We start from the raw sequence: 20,134 nt of genomic DNA, 5'->3' as shown, positions 1-20,134 counted from the left end.
TGGAAAGTGGAAACAGCGCTATAGCTATAGCAGAGTTAAGCAAGAGAGAGTGAAAGGTTTTTATTCGTTATCATCTGTTTCACAGATATCCCATCGGGGCGGGTGAGAAAGTTACAACAGACAAACAATACAAACAACGATATGAGTACAAACATTAGAAAAGGTAAGCAAATCGCTAAAAATAAATACATAAAATAGATAAGGTATCCAAGTTCAAATTGATAAGTACACCAATTCTCAAAGTTGGGTAAGGCAGCAAAACAACAGCAAAAATAATCCCAGACCACACCGAGGCGACACACAGTCCCTCAATAAAAGCCCTGTTCACTCTCTTCACCAGCGACATCCTCCCGTAAGCTAACATACGTGGACGTCATTGCACGTGGCAACCCAAGCCCGGACAATAGTGGACACTGGAAAAGTTTTCGAAAAAGATCTCAAGACCCTAGAAGCATACTTTACAAATTGAAGCCTCAAGCCAAACACTTACAAGAGCGTCGCATCTGTCTTCCACCTGAACAACAGGCAAGCCACGAAAACATTAGATGTCAACACCACTAACACACGACCACCACCCTCGGTATCTAGGAAGTTACCCTAGACCGGGCGCTCAACTGCCGGCACCACCTTAAACAAGGCAAAATGAAGACAAAAGCCTGCCGTGAACATTATCCAGAGACTTGCGGGAACGTGGGGAAGCGACTCCCGTACGTTGAAGATATCGGCACAGGCCCTTGTCCACTCCACAGCGGAGCACTGGGCCCCAACGTGGAGTGGCCAGCCCTCAGCCAAACTTTGTCGATGTCAAAATCAACACCGCACTTCGTATCATCAGCAGCACCCTGAAGTCCACTGCCATGGCTTCCTGCACCGGAGAACATCGCTCCAACCAACATACGATGTAATGCCGCGATGATCCGGTAGTACAACAAGATCGTGGAAAACTTCGCCCTGCCACTCCACCAAAACACAAAGGGACCCGCACAAATCAAGTTGACCTTTCTCGAAACGTGCCTCCACTCTGGCAACTGAAAATGAAGACATCCGGCACTTGATGGTCTGAAGGTTGAGGCAGCTACGAACGTGGCAAATAAAGAAACAACGTTGAGGACCTGAAGGCTGTGGACCACACTGAACCTGGCTCGGACGCATAAGGGGAGGATGTGCGTCGTACACGTTGTTTTCCACAAATCGGAAATCAACGAATCACCACACTTTTTTAGAATCAACATCACGAGTATTTGGCTGCTATAAATGTCCACACGATAAGCCATGACGTTAAGCTAACATTTTTGGCCAGGTCAATTTTGACCTGGTCAATTTTGACCTGGCCAAAAATGGGCCCCTGGCTGGTAAAATAAGATTAAGTTTTACCCCTTTCTGGCAATAAAACAGGTATTAAGATATTCAAACACCAAATAGAAACCCTTTGCAAGCAATCAAGCCTGCATTAACCACACACACACAGTAATTGTGCTTCACGTGCAAACAAAAATGTCCCGATAATATTTGGCATTGTCCTTGATATCGATTGACCTACACCAGAAGACAGCCTTCTTTTTGAGCCAAATTTTCAATGGTTTAATTTAATATATTCTTCATTACCACAAGGTGGCGTATAAAGAATAAGTAGTAGTAACCCGATTCAGTCTAACTGGGCGTGTATTTTCGTGCGATCGAGCGGAGCAGATACACCTTTATTTTTTCACTCCCTTCAAGCAGCGGCGACGGACGATCGAGACAACGCAGTCCGTCGTACGGTAGGGAAAGACGACGCCAGCACGGAATATTCGTCGGCGTTGCTTCATTCACTATGAGCGGGGATCGCCGCTGTAATGCCGCGAGTTCTTTGAGACGTTTGCAGAACGTTACTCGCGAGCCACTCTACGACCTCTCCCCGTCGTTCCGAGTCCCCGCGGATGTCTTTGTGCGCATCGCGCAGCCCCGATGAGAGTTTTAGTCATTCGTTTGTTTTGCCCTGCAGTTTTTTTTTAATTGGCTGTCACCTCTGTTCGAGAGACTCTGCGTGCCGGCACGTGGGGGGGTGGGGGGGGGGGTCTCAAAAGGGAAACATAATTGGGCGACGTTTTGGGAAAAATTGGCCCCTTCCATGGGAGCAATTGAGACTTCGTCGAGCAACGCTCAAACGGATGGGCGAAGTCACCAGCGAGCGTCAACTCGTCCCGAAAGGCACACATTTAAAAAAAAAAGTGTTGAAAAATGTAGTGCGTGACTGAAGACGCTTAAAGACGAAAAATGTACTAACTGTACTGTAACAATTGTTTAGCAGCAGCAGCAGCTCTCTCTTTGTTTTTTTTAAACGGTAACGAGTCTGGTTAGGGAGGCTGCGTTGATAACGAAAATGAACACAGCGGCGTGACCGAAGTGAAACCATCGGTGCCGTAGATAGGGGGCCACCCATTTCGTGCGTACGCAAAAATCTGTCAAAACTTGACCCCTGACCTCCTCCCTGGCCACACGCGAACTTTTTACACCCCGCCCCCCCCAACCTGCGTACGCACCCCCGAATCCTATAGAACGGCCGATATTTAATCCACGCAGAGACGATCAAGGATGAATAATATTAACGTGTTTAAGCAACCAGATAATCCACCGCCGGCTGCATTAAAGAATTAAGTCGCGTTCCTTGGCCACTTATTTTTGCTGAGCTGCGTGATAGCTCGCAGTCAGGGGGGCACGGTGGCACACGAGTGGCACCTCTCCCACAGTCCCACTTCTACCGGCAGTACTTGTTGTCAAACAGCTGAAGAAACTGAACTGTGGCTAATTTGAAGGTCAATGTCGACAAATTTTACTGGTGGGAACCTCCTGGTTACACCAGCCCACAGGGGATTATTGTGTCCGTCCGTGCGTCCGTCGTGCCTCCAAAAATGGGAGGGGTGGGGCTGGGTGGAGAGGGGAGGGTGGGGAGGGGCTGGGTGGGGTGGGGAGGGTGGGGCTGGGTGGGGAGGGTGGGGAGGGGCTGGGTGTCGATGGTGGGGCTGGATGGGGGGTAGGAGGGGTGGGGCTGGGTGGGGAGGGGAGGGGCTGGTCACCCCGTGGTGCCGTTATAAAACTCAACGTTTAACCTACTCACGCCGGATTGTGCCCGCCCTCACAGTCGGGCATATTTGCCCAACGTTCCTACCAGCTCCCTCCGCAGGAATTCCGCAGGAATTTGTTTATCGAGGCTTCAACCCCCCCCCCCCCACCCCCGTTTCCTATGCGTACGTACATTGTCAGTAGAGCCCCCCATACGCAAGCGTACGCGTTTGGGTTAACCCCCCTCCATGCGTACGTACTAAATGGATGTCCCCTAGTCGTGGTGCCGCGTTGCCAACGGTGACTTGCGAATCAGAAAACCGGGTTAGGCTCAACGGACTCAAATTGGTGAACTTCTTAATACGGGACAGGTTAGGGTGAAAGGCACACCGAGAGATAAGGCTTCGGAGGAGCACATCGTCCAGAGGGCAATTTATTGACATCGCATTGTTAATGACATGAATTGGTGGGCTTGGGCAGAGCGCATGATGGCTAAAGGATGGATTATAGCCGATGGACGAAACGCCAGCCAAAGGCGAGAGAGAGAGAGCCATGCCCGAGAGGGCGACCACCGTGGTGGAGATGAAGCGATTCCATCGGCTCGTGTACAAAAGGGCAGATGTACAGCAGTGGATAGACTCGAGATAACAAAACGATTGTACGAACGGGCTTCATTCAGCAGAGGATAACATATGGGTCGTGATGATGATGATGGGGGCGTTGGAAAGTTTTTTTTTAATCCATCAGTAGATAGACAATGGATCATGATGATCATGAGCCTGAAGCTACATTCATCTTTACAAATGTGCAATAGTTGTACTGCATTGGCATCATAATGACCGCTCGCTCATGCAGCAAATCTGAAAATTACTACAAAGTCTTTATTTAAATTAATCAAGTTTCAAACTCGCGTCGGACTGCCCAAGACAAAAATGGCATGTGAGTTATTTGTTTGTTACGTCTTTAAAACGGCAACAAACGTTGCTCATGGTAAATACTGTACTAGTAATAGATGACTAACGTTATTCAGGAGTATATCCTGTAGGCATCAATGGACTGGACACGGTCTTTATTTGAATGGCCAAATAATTACAGTGGAGCGGATCGTATACACGATTGATAAACTGCAGCGGTTCATTTGGACTGTGATAACCACTCAGACATAAATATGTCCCGTGCCTAGCAACCATTTGTGTTGCACTCACCAGGGTTATTTTAATTTAGTAATTGAATTACACAAAGTACCATGTACAGTTTGTATTTCCCATGTATTGTGGTGTACAGTTAACCTTACATCTTGCATTGTGATCTCTGAATAATCACCCACTTGTGCCCGATCTCGAAAGTGAAGCATGGTTGAGCCTGATTCGCGTGCAGACTGGTGACAACCCGAGGCTTGCCAGGTGGTGTAGGTTGTGCGGCTGTAAGGAGATGGAAATGTAGTGTCACCCTTCACATAAATAGGGTTTCTCCTGGTCTTGGCTAAACGTCTCAATTCCTCAGCCTTATGAAAAACGAGGCTTGAGATTCAGTAAGACTCTCCTAGGTTAAAACAAAAGTGGAACTATTATCAACCTCCACTTCAAATAAATACAATGTCTTTATTCAGATAACGCAAAAAACACAAAACAAAAAATAACCCATTCTCATCCTATGTGGTTTACACTCCGTACAGATACAGTGGTACCTCGGTATACCTCGTTAATTCGTTCCAGAAGGTAGGAGGACTTACATCGAAAATGACGAATACCAAACGAATTTTTCCCATAAGAAATAAAGGAAATAATCCGTTCCAGAGTATAATATATTATATTTTATATGGCATATTATACATTAATGTGGTTGTATATAATAATGTAGACACTACTTATTACTAAAATGCATACATACATTAAAATAAATGCATAAATATATAAACATACATTGAAATACAAATAGCGTTGTCAGTTGATCTCTCATTGCAGGATCTCCCATTGACATGCTAAGTCTTCTAACATTGACATGCTAAGTCTTCTAACCCCCCCCTCTCTATACCCCCTCTCTAGCTATTTAAGGCCTCAACACAGAGACGCTGTTTCTCTGTGTGCCCATACATGTGTCTCTCTCTCTGTGTCTCTGTGTTAACTCTTTCCGCTTATGTGTCTGTATATGTGTCTCCGGTTCTGTGTCTTATCTCTCTCTTAAACGTAATCAACCAGGTAGGGTGTTGACTGTCATGTCAGCCGACTTTCTGCGCTGTATTGCATTATATTTCTAAGTTCACTAGGTTTGTTTCTCTTTCATTTGTACCTGATGACGATTGCTTGCTTTGCAATCGAAACGTCGTATGATATTATGTAATTTATTATTTTCTATTTCTACGTGACTTTACCGAAAGAACCAAAGAATACAAATACAATTTAACATCACTTTACCTTGCTGAGAGGAGTTGATAGTCTACGAGGATGGTGGTGAGGAAGGGGAGCAGGAGGAGATGTTATTTTCTGGAAGGAGAATCCCCTTCCATTAAAACTTCAGGAAGCTGAAATTCTGTCTCTCTTTTCTGTCTTTTTTTTACTTAGACCTGGTTGAGGCTCACTAGGTTTGAGTTTTACTAAAAAACCTGTCCACTGAAGTTTGTTTTTGCCTTGTTATAAGAATGTTCCTGAAGTGTGACATTGTCTGGTCATTACACACAATACTGTTACACAGAGAGTTATAGCAAGGGTTGTGCACTGAACGAGATCTACTGTACAGGCAGACTGAGGAGCGGCGTTTTGTTTCAGTCATGAATGGGGTATACGCGGGTACGCGGTGACTCATCCCGACCCATACAAGTTCTAGCAAGCGCGTCGTATCCCAAGACATTTTTTTCTCGTCACAACACGACGTGTACCAAATTCTACGTATTTCAAAGCGGTCGTATACCGAGGTACCACTGTTTTACATTTCACTACTTAAAATGTTAAATTAGCAAGCACATACAGTAAACAAAGTATCTTCTTTGGTTATTTCGGTAAAGTCACGTAGAATGAGAATAAAATAATAAATTGATAAAATAAAATAACACAATAATATTCTCACGACGTTTCGGCCACAACACAAGCGGCCTTCATCAAGGCCGCTTGTGTTGTGGCCGAAGGCCGCTTGTGTTGTGGCCGAAACGTCGTGAGAATATTATTGTGTTATTTTATTTTATCAATTTATTATTTTATTCTCATTCTACGTGACTTTACCGAAAGAACCAAAGAAGATGAATCCTTGCAGTCACGAAAGCTTTAAATCGAAAAGTAAACAAAGTAATAAACAAATGACTGTACATGTGTAGTGACATAGAATGGGTCACTACGGCGCGTAGCGCTGGTTCCTGACAGAGAGGGGAATTGTGGGTGTAGCAGCGGATCTGCCAGCAGAGCATGCATTGTGATTGAATGGGTCACTAGGGTGTGTAGCGCTGGTTGCTGGCAGAGAGAGGGGATCTGAGGATGGAGCAGCCTGGCCGGCTAACAGGGCACGTGATAGGCCGGAGTAAGGGTTATAGGGCAAAGATGGCAGAGGGGACACGTGGGGTATAGCCTAGAACCTTATGGTAGGTTCCAGAAGGGGCGTGGCCGAGGGCGGAGCCAGGGCACGCTGGGGGGCATAAAAGGGAGGTCCCGAGGCGGGATCGAGGCTGTCGTTTGGTATGGAACCCGTCATGTGACGTCTGCGTCTCCTCGGCGTCATGGGTCAGGCTGTCCTGACCCGTCTGTAGTTATCCCGTGTGAGAACAAAAGTGTTTAAGTGTAGAATAAACGTATGTGCCTCCAACTCTCCGAAGTGACTCACTGCACATGCAAGGAGAAGAGCGGGTCAAAGGAAGTCGTGCGTGAAATAGAGAGAAGGAAATGTCTCGATACAGAAAGTGGTTAAACATGCATAACAGTACAGTACGTGTAGAAACATATCCCTTTTAAAGAAGGTTCCATACGATACTAATGGTATTAACCGAAAAAAAACATTTTCAAATGGTACCGTATCATAAATGTTATCTGGTTGAATTGTAAGTAGTAGGAAAGGCATGAACATTGGACCGTTTCACGAGTAAAAAATAAAGTCACGTTTTGGTCCATCAACCCCTTGGGCGTTCTGGACAAGTTTTCCAGCAACATTTGCTGTAGCAGGAATACCCCGGACCCTGCTGATGAGACTGAGAAAGTGTCTACCTTATTACAGTCCAATTCATACCTTATTGGTCACCCCGTGCCCTTATAAATCTCAACGTTCATCCTACAAAGTCCCATCACAAGGGAGAAACACAAACAAATAGACACAAATATTTCCCCGTATTGAAATGGTTGTACTCCGTATGGACCTGAAAACTACATTTTCCTGTAGAGGACAGATATGCAAAAAGAACATGATTAAAATACAAAGACAATATGCAGTTGAACTGATAACATTTTTTTATCGTTTTGTGTTATGTATCAGGGTTTCGTCACAAGAGGACAACAATACTGTGGTTTCTGAGCAAACTAAAGGCAAGGAGCTGAAATGTAATTGCAAGAACTTGATTCAGCAGTGGCTTCGGTATCTGTCATCATGGCTTCTGTGAAAATTGTCCGTGCGAGATACAGAACATTTCCCACTCTTTTTGAATTGCAAAATGTGAAGCTGGCTATTGCAGAAGTGGACTGTATCATTGCCAAAATGGAACGAGAAAAAGAGGCTCCAGCCACCGTGGAAGAATTTGAGAGTGACGTCCGCTCTCTCAATTTCCTTGCCTATTTGTACCTGCGTCAACTCCAGCCTGACAAGGCCAAGCCCTTAGTGGAGGGCGCCCTACAGAAGGAGCCACGCAACGTGACGGCCCTTGCCAACAAGTGTGAATTGCATCTGCAGTACTTTGAAATTACAGAAGCGGAAGCAGCATTGCAAACTTTGGAGAGGGAAAGCGAAAACAAGGAGTCATTCGCCATCGCTTTGTCAGAGGTGGCTTACAGCCTGTCTCGATGTGGGCCTTGCTCGCATCTGTCGGCAGCCACAAAGTTTGCAGAGGCCATCGAGGTGGGTCAGAGTCGATGCTTGCCTGATAAGCTCGTGGCTTGGCATTATGGAATGGCTTTGAGCTACAACAGGTTGGTTTTTGATACGTAACAAAAGAGGTTTTAGATGACTAACAAATAACAGGAGGTTCCAGTATGCTTTCTGGCATAATTCTGCACACAGTCTGTGATATTTGTCATGATGCTGCTGTCAGCTTGAAATGCAAAGTATTCCTGGATTTCCTGTTGTGCTTTTACTGTATTAAACACATTTATATGATTAATACTTTTGTTTCCAGGTGATGGGTTTTCACATTGGTTATTGAATAGGTTTGCTATTCATGTAACAATTTCTTTAATTACATCCCAAACAATACAAATTATAGTTCGAATTAATTACAAAGCGGACGCTCAATTAAGCCTCTTATAATGCACCAATAAGCTGAACTTTCAACCTGGACCCCCCACCCCCGTCGCTTCAACCTAAACTGACCAACGTGGCGAAATATGGTCAAATAACCCCCATGATTTGACAAGGCGTGTCGAGGCCTTCATCCCGCAGTGAATTGACAAGGTGCTATCAGCCTATAACATCAGTAAAACCTCTCAGAGCCAGACTCGAGTCAACTTGAATTTTGGGTAAGCAGGAGAGGCAAACCAAAATAATTACACATTTTAAAAGAAAAGAAAAAAAACAGGAACACTGCTTACGTGTGGCACTTAAGATGGGCGCTAGGACATGGCTTGTCAACACTAGGAAACAGGAAACGTAAGACGTTGTCCACGACCATTGTAAATAAAGTCAGTTGATTTGCGTTTGTGCACGAGCATTTCTAAGGCTATGGCACTCACCTGTTTTATGGAAACAACTCGCACGCGCTCATTTGAAACAGATATATATATGAATATTACAAATAAAAATCAAGCTGATCAGAAAATCCCCTCGGCCTTCCACACCCAGTAAACCTCAGCCATCCACCTCCCTCTTCATAGTGATGGCGACAAATAATAAAACCACATCGGGATATTTTAAGTGTTATGAAGTTTAACATTTTTGGGTAATGATTACGTCATGAAGTGTAAACAAAACAAAAAAGGTAGGTATCAATTACATGTATACGCATGAAATAAGAATAGATATGAAAAATGGTTTCATGTTTGTGGATTGCCAGACACTCCCATAACCCGAGAGGCTCTCCAAATTAGCCTGTAAAGGCAAACTGTTTTATAAAGGTTTGGAGATGGGCGTAGCCCAAGTGTATCAGCAGCACCAACAATGCCAATGCAGAAGCACCAGAATTGCCAATGCAGCAGCAATGCCAATGCAGCAGCAATGCCAATGCAGCAGCGGACCGCCAAGGAAATGACTGCACCCCGCTCCACACACCACACTGCTGACGGTGGAGGTTGATTGACAAGAAAACACAAGTCAAGTCATGACCCAAAGTGGTTGATGACATCTTTCCAATGATTGTTGAGTCTATAACCATCCTCTCGGTTGAAATTGTGTCTGTCTGTATATATGGATGGCTTCATGAATTAATCTTTGTTGATAGCCAGTAGGCTTGCAAAGTACAATTTTCAGCTAAGTTTGTAGACGCCGGGATATTGCATGTCAGGAATCTTGTTCTTAACAGATGGGATGGGAAATTCGTGATCTGATCCCATATGTGAAGGACAAGATTCCTGAATGCAATATCCCGGCGTCTACAAACTAAGCTGTATCTGCGGAAGCAGTTACATTGGGGAAACTAAGCGACATGTCTCGGACTGTGTTCGTGAGCATAAGGCAGATTTGAAACACGGCAGGACCAATACTTCTGCAGTGGCTGATCATTATTTTAATGCGGCTGGCTCACACGAAATTAATTTCTTTAAGACGATGGTACTTTGCAAGCCTCCTGGCTATCAACAGAGATTCGTTCATGAAGCCATCCATATATACAGATACAGACACAATTTCCACCGAGGAATGGTTATAGGCTCAGCAATAATTGGAAAGATGTCATCAACCACTTTGGGTCATGACTTGACTTGTGTTTTCTTGTCAATCAACCTCCACCGTCAGCAGTGTGGTGTGTGGAGCGGGGTGCAGTGATTTCCTGGCGGCCCTTTGCTGTATTGGCATTGCTGCTGCATTGGCATTACTGCTGCATTGGCATTGTTGTTGCATTGCTGCTGCATTGGCATTGTTGCTGCATTGACATTGCAGCCCCGCTCATGCTGCTGGTGCTGGTGATACACTTGGGCTACGCCCATCTCCAAACTTTTATAAACAGTTTGCCTTTACAGGCTAACGCCTTTTCCTGATGACGACCGCTTGTGTTTCGATCTAAACGTATTTTTATTCACTTTTTTTCTATCTACGTAACTCCTCCCCTGCTCTACGTGGTGTTTCATCTGGATTTCCTCCCATAGCTAAAACAATGTGACTCCGTGTTCTTCACCAATTTTCAGAGAGGGGGGGGGGCACTTTCGCCGATAAGACATCAGCAGCGTGAGGGCCACCACACATTTGAAACCATTGGGGGTTTGACAGTGTCACGATGATGGGGGGGCGGGGGTGGGGTGTTTTTAGATGTTGTGTTTGTGTTGGGGGCCACACCAAAGGCCACCAGTGGCCGCCAGTGGCCCACGAACCTTGCAATGAAGAACACTGAAGTAACTGTTATTGGCCAAACATAATGCTGAAAAATTGTCAATTGGGATTTCACCTAACAGCAAAATAGCCCCCCTACTGCGAAAACTTGGCAGGACTCTCTTAAAAAAGAGTTTTAAGGACTCCGTGCAGCTTTCTCTGGTAAACGAGCATTATAACTTTAATAATGGCTTTGAAGTAGTAGTAATAGGTTTTACCCTTTTAACTGACACAAAAACTGACACCTTTATTCAAGGCATCATGTTTGCAATAACCACAACACAAGCAGTCAAAATGCAAACAAAAAAGACAACTCTGATAATAATATGCACTGTACTTGAATTTGATTGGTCCACACCCGAGACGGCTTTTCTTAGAGCCTAGTCTCCACTGGTGTTGGACCAGAAGACGCCAAAAGGCTTTGAAGTGTTTAATGCCTTGAATGTATTGTTTAGTGAACTTAACGTGAAAACGGTTCTTTCCATGCAGGAGTTTGGTTCTGGAACACATTTTGGAAAATCCAAGCGTTGATGTGGAAGAAAACTTTCAAATGGCAATTACGGCACTTGCCTACGTCGTTAAGTCAGATCACAAGTTTCTGAAGGCTAAAGCGTACGTGACTCTGGGTGAAATCACAAACAAGTATTGGAGAGTACGTATTTTTATATCCGTATATTTTTAGATGATTTGAGTTTCATTTATGGTTCATTGTACTTCTTTCATATGGTTCGTTAAAGAAAAATGTGCACACTTTGTGTTAGCCTGGTGTGCGAGAATAGACTGACTTGTGTGTGTGTGTTTTTTAAAGAGCCTTTCATAACGCATTTGAGTGTGCCTGTTATAACAAGGGAAAACATTTCTTGATTGCTCTCCCATCAGGATGTCAAGCGCGTCAAACGCAACATATCGGACGCAATTGTGAAGCTGCCCGAGGAAAGCCTGAAAGTCTTTGAGTGCTTCGAAAGAGCGTACGAACTGGCGCCTGATGACCACTGGGTCCTGGGGCGATTCGGAAGGCACCTGCGACACATAAAGCAACACGAGCGGGCTCTGGAGATGTTAAACAGGGCATGCGACCTCTGCCCCTCGGCCTTTGCCCACCACCACCAGGGACTTGTGTACCGCTCCATGGCATATGAGGCTGATAATAATGGTAAAGGTGGTAACGTATTTAATACAAATTTAAATGTACATACTTGGTTGGAGTTGATAACAATACGTGATAAACGAGACTTCTCTGTTACTATCAAGTCGTCTGAATATAATCGCATATCAATTCACAGGGAGTGTTAAGTGGTCCTAACTGACCTTTTCGCCGATAAATCAAGAGGATGTTCGTGTAATACTTTTATAGTTTGCTATGTTACATAAAAAACTAAATCAAAGTGTTAATTGTGGGTGATGATCGTGTGAGGTTTATATTGGTGCACTTATTTCTATATTGGCAGCAGAAGTAATATGGTCACAATTTCAGGCTCTAAAGACAGTTTACAAGTGATGAATTACAGTATCTTCAACCCATTTCAGATTTCTAAATGTATCTTAGAAAATATATCTTATGTATAAATGTGTGCGAGCAAACGTCGTGGGCAGGACACAAAAATATAAATTTCTCATTGTAATGTTCATGAAGTATATCGTGAAGTAGGAATGTGGAAATAAATATGTAGCCTGAGTGCATCACAATTCCACCTGATAATCTTTTCCGCATTTTATTTTACAGTTAATGCAGGTCGAGGCACAAGCCACAGAGGACATCCCAGAAGCAGGGGATATCAACGACGAGACAGTGAAGGAAGAGGTGCGCATGGTGGATTAACTGCAGAGGCAGATATCTATGATTCGTTTTCTGCAATAAGCCTTGAAAACAAAGACCAGCGACCAGCTCATAGTGAGCAGTCCATTGTGTCACCTCTTTTCTCTGTTCCACGCAGAGGGAGGAGAATGGGAAGACATCACTGTTCACGAACACCAGGTCGTTTACAATATTATACTGGCACTCGCAGTGATAATGAACAAAGAAGAGGCAGAGGTAACACAGTCGCTCTGCAGGATTACCGAGGATGGAACAAATTAGGTCATGACGGACGTAGTTACCAAAGACAGGACCAAGTTTTAAGCAATTGCAACACATCTTCTGGATATCCACCATACAGGCCCTTGCCAGAGCGGGCAACCTTTACCCATGTCACAGATCCTCGGGCAAAATATTATATGGATCTTGCCATTGAATGCATCAAAAAGGGCATAGAACTGTCAAATGAAACGGCCCACGCCTTGCTGGGGACTTTAGCTGAAATTTACTTATCATTGGGCAAGCATGAGGAAGCTGATGAGTGTTTCCGTAAGTCACTGCAAGAAGATCAATATGTCACACACCTTTCCCGTGCTCGGACACTGGAGGCATGGGGCCTGGCCACGAAGAAGCGTGGAATGTTGGAGAAAAGCCATAATTACTTTCGCATGGCTATTGAATATGCAGCCAAAGTAAAAATTACACAGAGGGTGGCCTTTCAATTATTTATGCACCAACTGAGGGATTGTCGTGACCCGACACACAAAGACCTTCTGTACCAATCAAAATTTTTTGAGCTTGTAGGCCGCCACGGCGATGCTCTCAAGTTACTTTATGAAGCGCACAGCATGAAACAGGATCCAGAAGTACAATATAGCATCATCAAGAACCTGGCCGCAAAGAAAGAGTACCAGAAGGCGCTGACCTCTTGCGTTATGCTGCAATGCACGGATTCTGCAGACGTTATAGATGACCGTGACCTGGTAGACATCTCTTTTGGCGCTGCCAAGCAGAGGATGGCGGATCTTTCTCTGCAGAATTCGCAAGTACTGCGGAACATCTATGACCGCCTGCTAAGGAATTCGTGCAAAGAGCACGAGGTGTTCATCTTCCATAACGAGGACGATAAAAGTGTAGCTTTGGCTGAAAATGTTCAGGAGCTCGCAAAAGAAATGGCACAGGTTGAGTGTGTCCCCCTTTGCTGTGTGCCAGGTGGCCAGATATTGGTACAAAGTATCGCGGAGGTACCAGAAAGTTATGACGCGATCATTGTGATGGTGACTCCAGAGTTTGTTAGAAACGATGCAGCGAAGAGGCTCTGCCTTTTCCTGCTGCAGGGGTCTTGCGTCCTGCTGTGCCTGTGTGCGCCCTGCGTCTCCGAAGACGACATTCCTAAGGCCCTGCAGGCAGCGCACCGCGCGTTACTTCCTCAGGGTCTGTGCTGCGAAGCTTTCAAAGACATCGATCCATTGCAAAAGCTCGACGTGTGGAGAAACATCTTTGACCATTTATGGGCCGCTAAAAATGCTGCATAAATGATGGACAGTACTGAGAATTGTTGCTGCAGTGAAACTGCGCCAGTCCACGTCGGGCGTAGGTGATGCTGTTTGTAGATCCTCCCATTTGCGATTTGCCAGGAAAAAGACACGACTTTCCTCCTCAAGAGAAAACATCGCAGAGGAGAGAGGCGTTTTTTTGCCATGCCATTCCCGAAATCTGAGAATGATTCGCAGACTTTTATGGAATTGAGCCTTTTACATTCATGTACAGTATATATGTATATGTTTAGACTATGTATGTGTAGACATACTATACACATACCTGTCAACCCATACGGCGTACAGACGTTTCAATACGGGGAAAATAAATGTTGTCTATTTGTTTGTATGTCTCCCTTGTGATGGGGCTTTGTAGGATGAACGTTGAGATTTATAAGGGCACGGGGTGACCAATACGGTCATAATTGGTCTGTAATAAGACAGGCATTGATAAGGGGTTGACAGGTATGTGTACCTGTTCTGAATTCATGAAAACGTACTAAAATCCACGATTGTATTGCGATCGGGGGGAGTTTTTGGTCACGCGACTCTTCTCATCTGCAATCATTTAGTATTTACAATACCTCCAATGAGCCACGGAGGCTCATCAGGGCAAAGTGTCCACACCTGCTTGGCAATCTGGCGGCCAGGTAATGCCTACGGCCGCCTGGGCAGCTCTTTCAGAGGGCAGCTACCATATCTATTTCCAGGCTGGCACGAGGCAAGCGCCGTCATTCGCACTACCAAATGCACTAGGCTAAGAGAAAGCTATTGACAGCTGGTGAAGGAAGAATTAAAGTCGGCCCAAGAGAGGCTGCTGTTGTTGCTGGTGCAGGTACAGGAGTCGTCCAACAAAAATAAATGCGGCAAATTAGACTCGTCATCATCGGAAATGCGTATGCCACGAAGACTTGTTGAGCCAACCATTGTTCACTTCCCACCACGTGTTAGGCCTCCTGCAAGGTTAAGCACGTGTCACGGCAGATCTGTGTGAACCAATGAGTCCCTTGGGATGACTGACTGGTCGATGCCATGATAGAGACGGCCAAGATCCACTCTACACTGGTGACGAGTGTGCAAAGCCCACATATTAACACCAAAGGATCTCTGCCCCCTAGACCCCCATCCACGCCTCCCATCACATCCTGACGTCACTGTTGCAACTCTCTCCTAACCAAACCTCGGAGGATCCAAAATGTTTGTGCCACACTCCTTATCTGCACTCATAAATGTTACCGCATTACAGCAAGTCCCTCGCTAAACACGGACGTTTGCGTTCCTGAAATTGCAGCATAAAGCGTATTCGCGTTAAGCCGGAGTCATATACCCATGAGGGATCATGGTAAAGGCCGGGGTGCCTTTCCATCCCGTAATGTTCTTGTTTTTATTTTGACGGTGCAGTACATTGTTTTGCATGTTTATTTTAAAATGTATTGTGTTTATATAGCATTTCCATAAATATGCTACGTGTGAAAGTCATTTAAATATAAAGTGTGTGTGAGAGAGAGAACGAGGTGGCGAGTGAAAGAGATCAAGGTGACGCTAAGCAACACAGATGCTGGAGCAAAGACTGATGAAGAGGAAGGCACAGAGGGCATCAGCGAAGTGCCAGCTCCCAGCATCACCTAACAACGCTGCCAACACCCACACTGCTCAGAAAAATAGTCCATCACACGCTAGACTCGCGTCATTGCGGGCGGAATGTGCATTAAGTGAAAAACGTTCCACAGAAGAAAAACAGCGTTAAAGCGAAAACGCATCGTGTGAACATGCGTTAAGCATGGATTTACCGAACAGGAGACCCTTGAAAAACGCGGGGGTTACGTTCTTGGAAAGTGCCGCGAAAGCCAAAATCTAAAATAGACAAAAAATAGGAAAATAGACACGTGACAATTGAAATAAGTACTGTACTGTATGCCAAATAAACACCATGGTATCAGCCACGAAAAGCCAAAACTAACCCACGCGATGATTAAATTGGAATGCAGAGAGATTGCCTGTGGTAGGTCGAAATCAAGAACGATAACCCGCGAAAGTCAAGGGGTTTGCCGTGCTTTAGTCCTTTTACTGGCTCTCAATCCAGTCGCGGGTTGTGGACAGACATAAAAACTATAAAGGGCGCATTGGCTGTAAACATGCACATCGTCGTGAAATGTGACGGAATGGAAAATGATGCTGCATTATCACCCAAAGGCAATGTGAAAGATCTGTCAATCAAAAACTGCTGGATTTCTGCCAAAAGTTGTGCCTTATAATGGCGTTTCTGGGAAAGTACTGTACAGATGGTGGGACTTCCCGTTTCTACAGCAAATGTTTGCTTTTTCAAACTCAAGACATGTTTAGTTTTCAGCAACCATGAATATTTTGAATTCACCACAACTGTGTGACACTGAATTGTCTACTTAATATTGTGTATTGGCTGGCCAATAATTTTGGGTCTCCCTTGGATATCTCATTGGGCACTCCTGTTTAATGTAAATGGATGTTCATCTATTGCCTTTCACGCTGAGACGCAGTTACCTCTACTTGCCTGAAATGTTAATTTTCATTTCCATAAAATACCTTATAGTTCTTGCGTGTCTAAAATTTGGAGGCACAGTTAACTTTCTTTAAGTTGAATTACTGTACATTCTTGTTCGATTTAGTCTTGATTTGTTACACGTTTTAAAACAACCATTGACTTAAAATTACTTCATGTAACCCAATATGCCCTTGTGTTTATTAAATCTCAGCAATATACACTGAAAGTAAATGAATACTGAAAATAAAAATAATAAAAATGCAACTTTATTGCTCATTATTGCACTGCATTTAGAATTAGAATATCTATTTATACTGGAGGAATCTGATAAAAAAAATGCCCACTAAGGACGTGTACGAACGTTATGACAACAAACACAAGGAAGCAATTGTATCTTGTCGAGATCACTTGACCTTGCCTACAGTTATTTTACTGCATTTGGAATGTCTTTAATACGTATTGAAATAAGATTGTGGAGTCCGATGTCCAATGTTATTTTACTCGAGTTACTGTCAAAGCGAATTACGTTTCGTTAAGTTACATTACGTTTCTTTAAGGTAAAAAACAACGATTACAGTACTTCCAATACTAAACTGTTGAAAACACATCTCATGGTACTTTTCAAAGGGGGCCCCAAATCGTAGCTTTGGCCACCAGAGAGGGGGAGCAAGGCACTGCTCCACTGCCCCCAACGCTAGTCACGCTACTGCTTTAAACCTTTAAAGTTTAAACTTTCATGGTCGACCCGACATCCTACCTCGTGAAAATCCCTCTACCAGCCAGGGCCAGCGTGACGTGGATGATGATGTCTCCACGTCCAGGTAAATCACCCCTCCAGTGTTCCAAAGTTCGCTTAGCGTGAGCGAACTTGGACTTGTTTATTTTTTATTTTATCACGGATTGCGGTTTTTGGGCTTGCTTTGTTTAGACGTCGCCTATTTTGGACTTTGTTGTAATCGGTGACTTCAACACAAAGTCGGCAGTTTAAACAATGTTTAGCAGGAGTGCTTGTGGCAACAACGAGCAGAGGAAACGCCGGGCGGCTTAAACGCATCAAACTTTGGCACAGTTAGGGGGGGGGGCATGGCTTTTGCATGTGACAGTCATCTCAGTCGATCGGGTCGCCGCGGGTCACCGCCTGCCAGGCGAACCTTCGACACTTCAGGTGGCCTCAAAGTGCACCTGGCCTGGCAAAGGCGCTGTTGGTGCCGTCACCGCCACTTAGTGGCGAATGCTGGCTGCTGTTGTCGGTGATTGTTGTCGATGTACACTGCATGCACATCAGTTTTAACACGTAGGCTTTTCGCCACCACGCGACACAGCCAATTAGTAAGGTTTGTCACGTAAACAGAACATGCCGATTTGTTACTAGTGCAGTGACACGGAATGGGTCACTAGGGCGCGTAGCGCTGGTTGCTGGCAGAGAAGGGGGAGCTTGCTGTTGTAGCAGCCCTGTCTGCCAGCAGGTCACGCGATAAGCCGGAGAAAGGGATGTGGGGAAAAGGCCACAGAAGTGGCAAGTGAGCAAAAGCCCAGGAACCTTCTGATGGGTTCTAGAAGGGGGGGGCGTGGCCGAGGGCGGAGCGAGGCCACGCTGGGTGGATAAAAGGTGGGCCCCGAGCAAGGTTCGGGGTTGTTGTTTGGAGTGGAACCCGTCGTGCTGCTGGAGTCTTTGTCACCGTCTTCACCTCCTCGGCGTTGTTAGTCAGGCAGCCTGTTCACTGTCCTGACTATGGTTTAGTTGCTCCCCGTACCTGTGAAGGCGATAATAAATAGTTGCGTCCTACTATTAGTGCCTCTGAGTGAGTCTCACTACACTAGTACAGCACACCGGTGTGTTGGAGGGTAAATCCACAACATTTACAATCTGAGTACGATGTCTTGCTGGTGATTACAATCAGCGTCATCAGGCGACGGCCAGATTTGTGGAGAAATCCTATTTCGTTTCTTCTGAGCCATTCTTGTGGGAAGACCGGTTGGGCCCAATGAATGCATATACATTAAAATGGGTATCCATTACCGGTTGGGTTATTAATATGGTAAGCAACGTACATTATGCACGCACATTATTCTTGCATATCCTGTTGTTTGTGTGCACGAAAATAGCAGTACCTGTTCTTGTCTGCTCACAGGTAATCCCATCGACGTATAGGCATGCAGTTAAACAATTTGTTACTTGATGATTCGCTTCAAAGCAGCACTCGGCCTACAGCTATCCGAACGGTTAAAAATCTTACTGGTAGGAACCTCCCGGTTACACCAACAGCCCACAGGGGATTATTGTGTCCGTCCGTCCGTCGTGCATCCAAAAATGGGAGGGGTGGGGCTGGGTGGGGAGGGGAGGGGGCTGGGTGGGGAGGGGGCTGGGTGGGTGGGGAGGGGAGGGGCTGGGTGGGGAGGGGAGGGGGCTGGGTGGGGAGGGGAGGAGGCTGGGTGGGGAGGGGAGGGGCTGGGTGGGGAGGGGAGGAGGCTGGGTGGGGAGGGGAGGGGCTGGGTGGGGAGGGGAGGGGCTGGGTGGGGAGGGGAGGGGCTGGGTGGGGAGGGGAGGGGCTGGGTGGTGAAGGCGGTCACGGCACACACGTTGTGGGGGTGGGTGACCACCAACCACGTCCGGCCATCTTCACGACATTTTCCCCTCCACGTGGAGAATCAACAACATGCGTTTGGAGTTTGCGGCTGCTCTCAATCTCTACATTATAAGCCGCCAATTCGTTGAGCCATCATTCGAGGAAAGGTCACTTCGGAATCGTATACAGCTCAGTGGGCCCTACCCGGTCAAAATAAAACATTTGGTTGAGCACTGTACACATTTCTGCACAGGGCACTGTACACACGTGTGCTGTATCAACTACGGCGCTTGTATGTATACACCTATGTTAACCACGCTGTGTGTGTGTACACCTATGTTAACTATGCTGTGTGTGTACACTTATGTTAACTACACTGTATGTATACACCTATGTTAACGTTCCTACCAGCTCCCGCCGCAGGAATGTGTTTATTTCTCTCAAATTCGATAGATTATAATCTAACTCGCCTTGGCCAGTCATAACTAGTTTTGCACGAACTTCAACATTTTCAAAATCAATTGAGTGTCCCCATTGCCACGCGTGTTCTGCAACTGCCGACAGATGTATTTAGGAGTATTTAATATTCCTCTGGTGTTCTTTTAGTCTCATGATGATCACTCGTCAGCATGTGTCATCCACATATCTCAACCAAGCAGAGTTTTTTTTAGTGTGCTTGAAGCTATTGGTTGTGCTTCAAATACTTCCATGTACAAAAGCGATTTTTTTTCCCCACAATGCAATAACGTACGCACAACGTTATTATTTGCAATACATTTAACGTGTAACTTTTATGCATGCAGCAAAACTATTACAAAAAAAGTTACGGAAAATTGTAAAAACACCCTGAAATGGGTTGCTGTTTTGAAAGGCAGTGCTGGATTTCTCTCGTGAGACTTGACAACTCATCATCATCGTCATCCCCTGTCCAGCGTCACAAGCGGGACCATTTTTCGCGTTGTCTCATTCGTCGATTCGCCGAACAAATCATTTGCCGTGTGATTTAATACTTTAAATAACCGGATAGTCC

The 20,134-nt window shown here is 45.3% G+C and overlaps 1 protein-coding gene across 3 annotated transcripts; it reads left to right on the top strand.

The window, feature by feature from the left end:
* Positions 1-1,536: 1,536 nt before the first annotated feature.
* Positions 1,537-18,326, top strand: LOC116948597 (uncharacterized). 3 transcript variants are annotated; one of them, XM_032965420.2, is made up of 6 exons: positions 1,547-1,760; positions 7,492-8,138; positions 11,173-11,335; positions 11,563-11,836; positions 12,407-12,484; positions 12,618-18,326. In XM_032965420.2, exons 2-6 carry the CDS (start codon positions 7,603-7,605, stop codon positions 12,758-12,760), a joined length of 1,194 nt encoding a protein of 397 aa, XP_032821311.1. In that variant the 5' UTR covers positions 1,547-1,760; positions 7,492-7,602; the 3' UTR covers positions 12,761-18,326. The 3 variants fall into 3 exon arrangements, 2 of the variants coding, with proteins under 2 accessions (XP_032821310.2, XP_032821311.1); XM_032965419.2 differs by having other exon boundaries at positions 1,537-1,760; positions 11,563-11,651; positions 12,407-18,326; XR_012945916.1 differs by having other exon boundaries at positions 1,562-1,760; positions 7,492-8,067; positions 12,407-18,326.
* Positions 18,327-20,134: the final 1,808 nt, after the last annotated feature.

This window comes from Petromyzon marinus, chromosome 34 (assembly GCF_048934315.1).
Source record: "Petromyzon marinus isolate PM22_M1 ecotype Great Lakes invasive population chromosome 34, UKy_Petmar_22M1.pri1.0, whole genome shotgun sequence".
NCBI classification, from domain to species: domain Eukaryota; kingdom Metazoa; phylum Chordata; class Hyperoartia; order Petromyzontiformes; family Petromyzontidae; genus Petromyzon; species Petromyzon marinus.
Note: the sequence above shows the minus strand (reverse complement) of the source record. Positions and strands in the feature narration are given on the sequence as shown.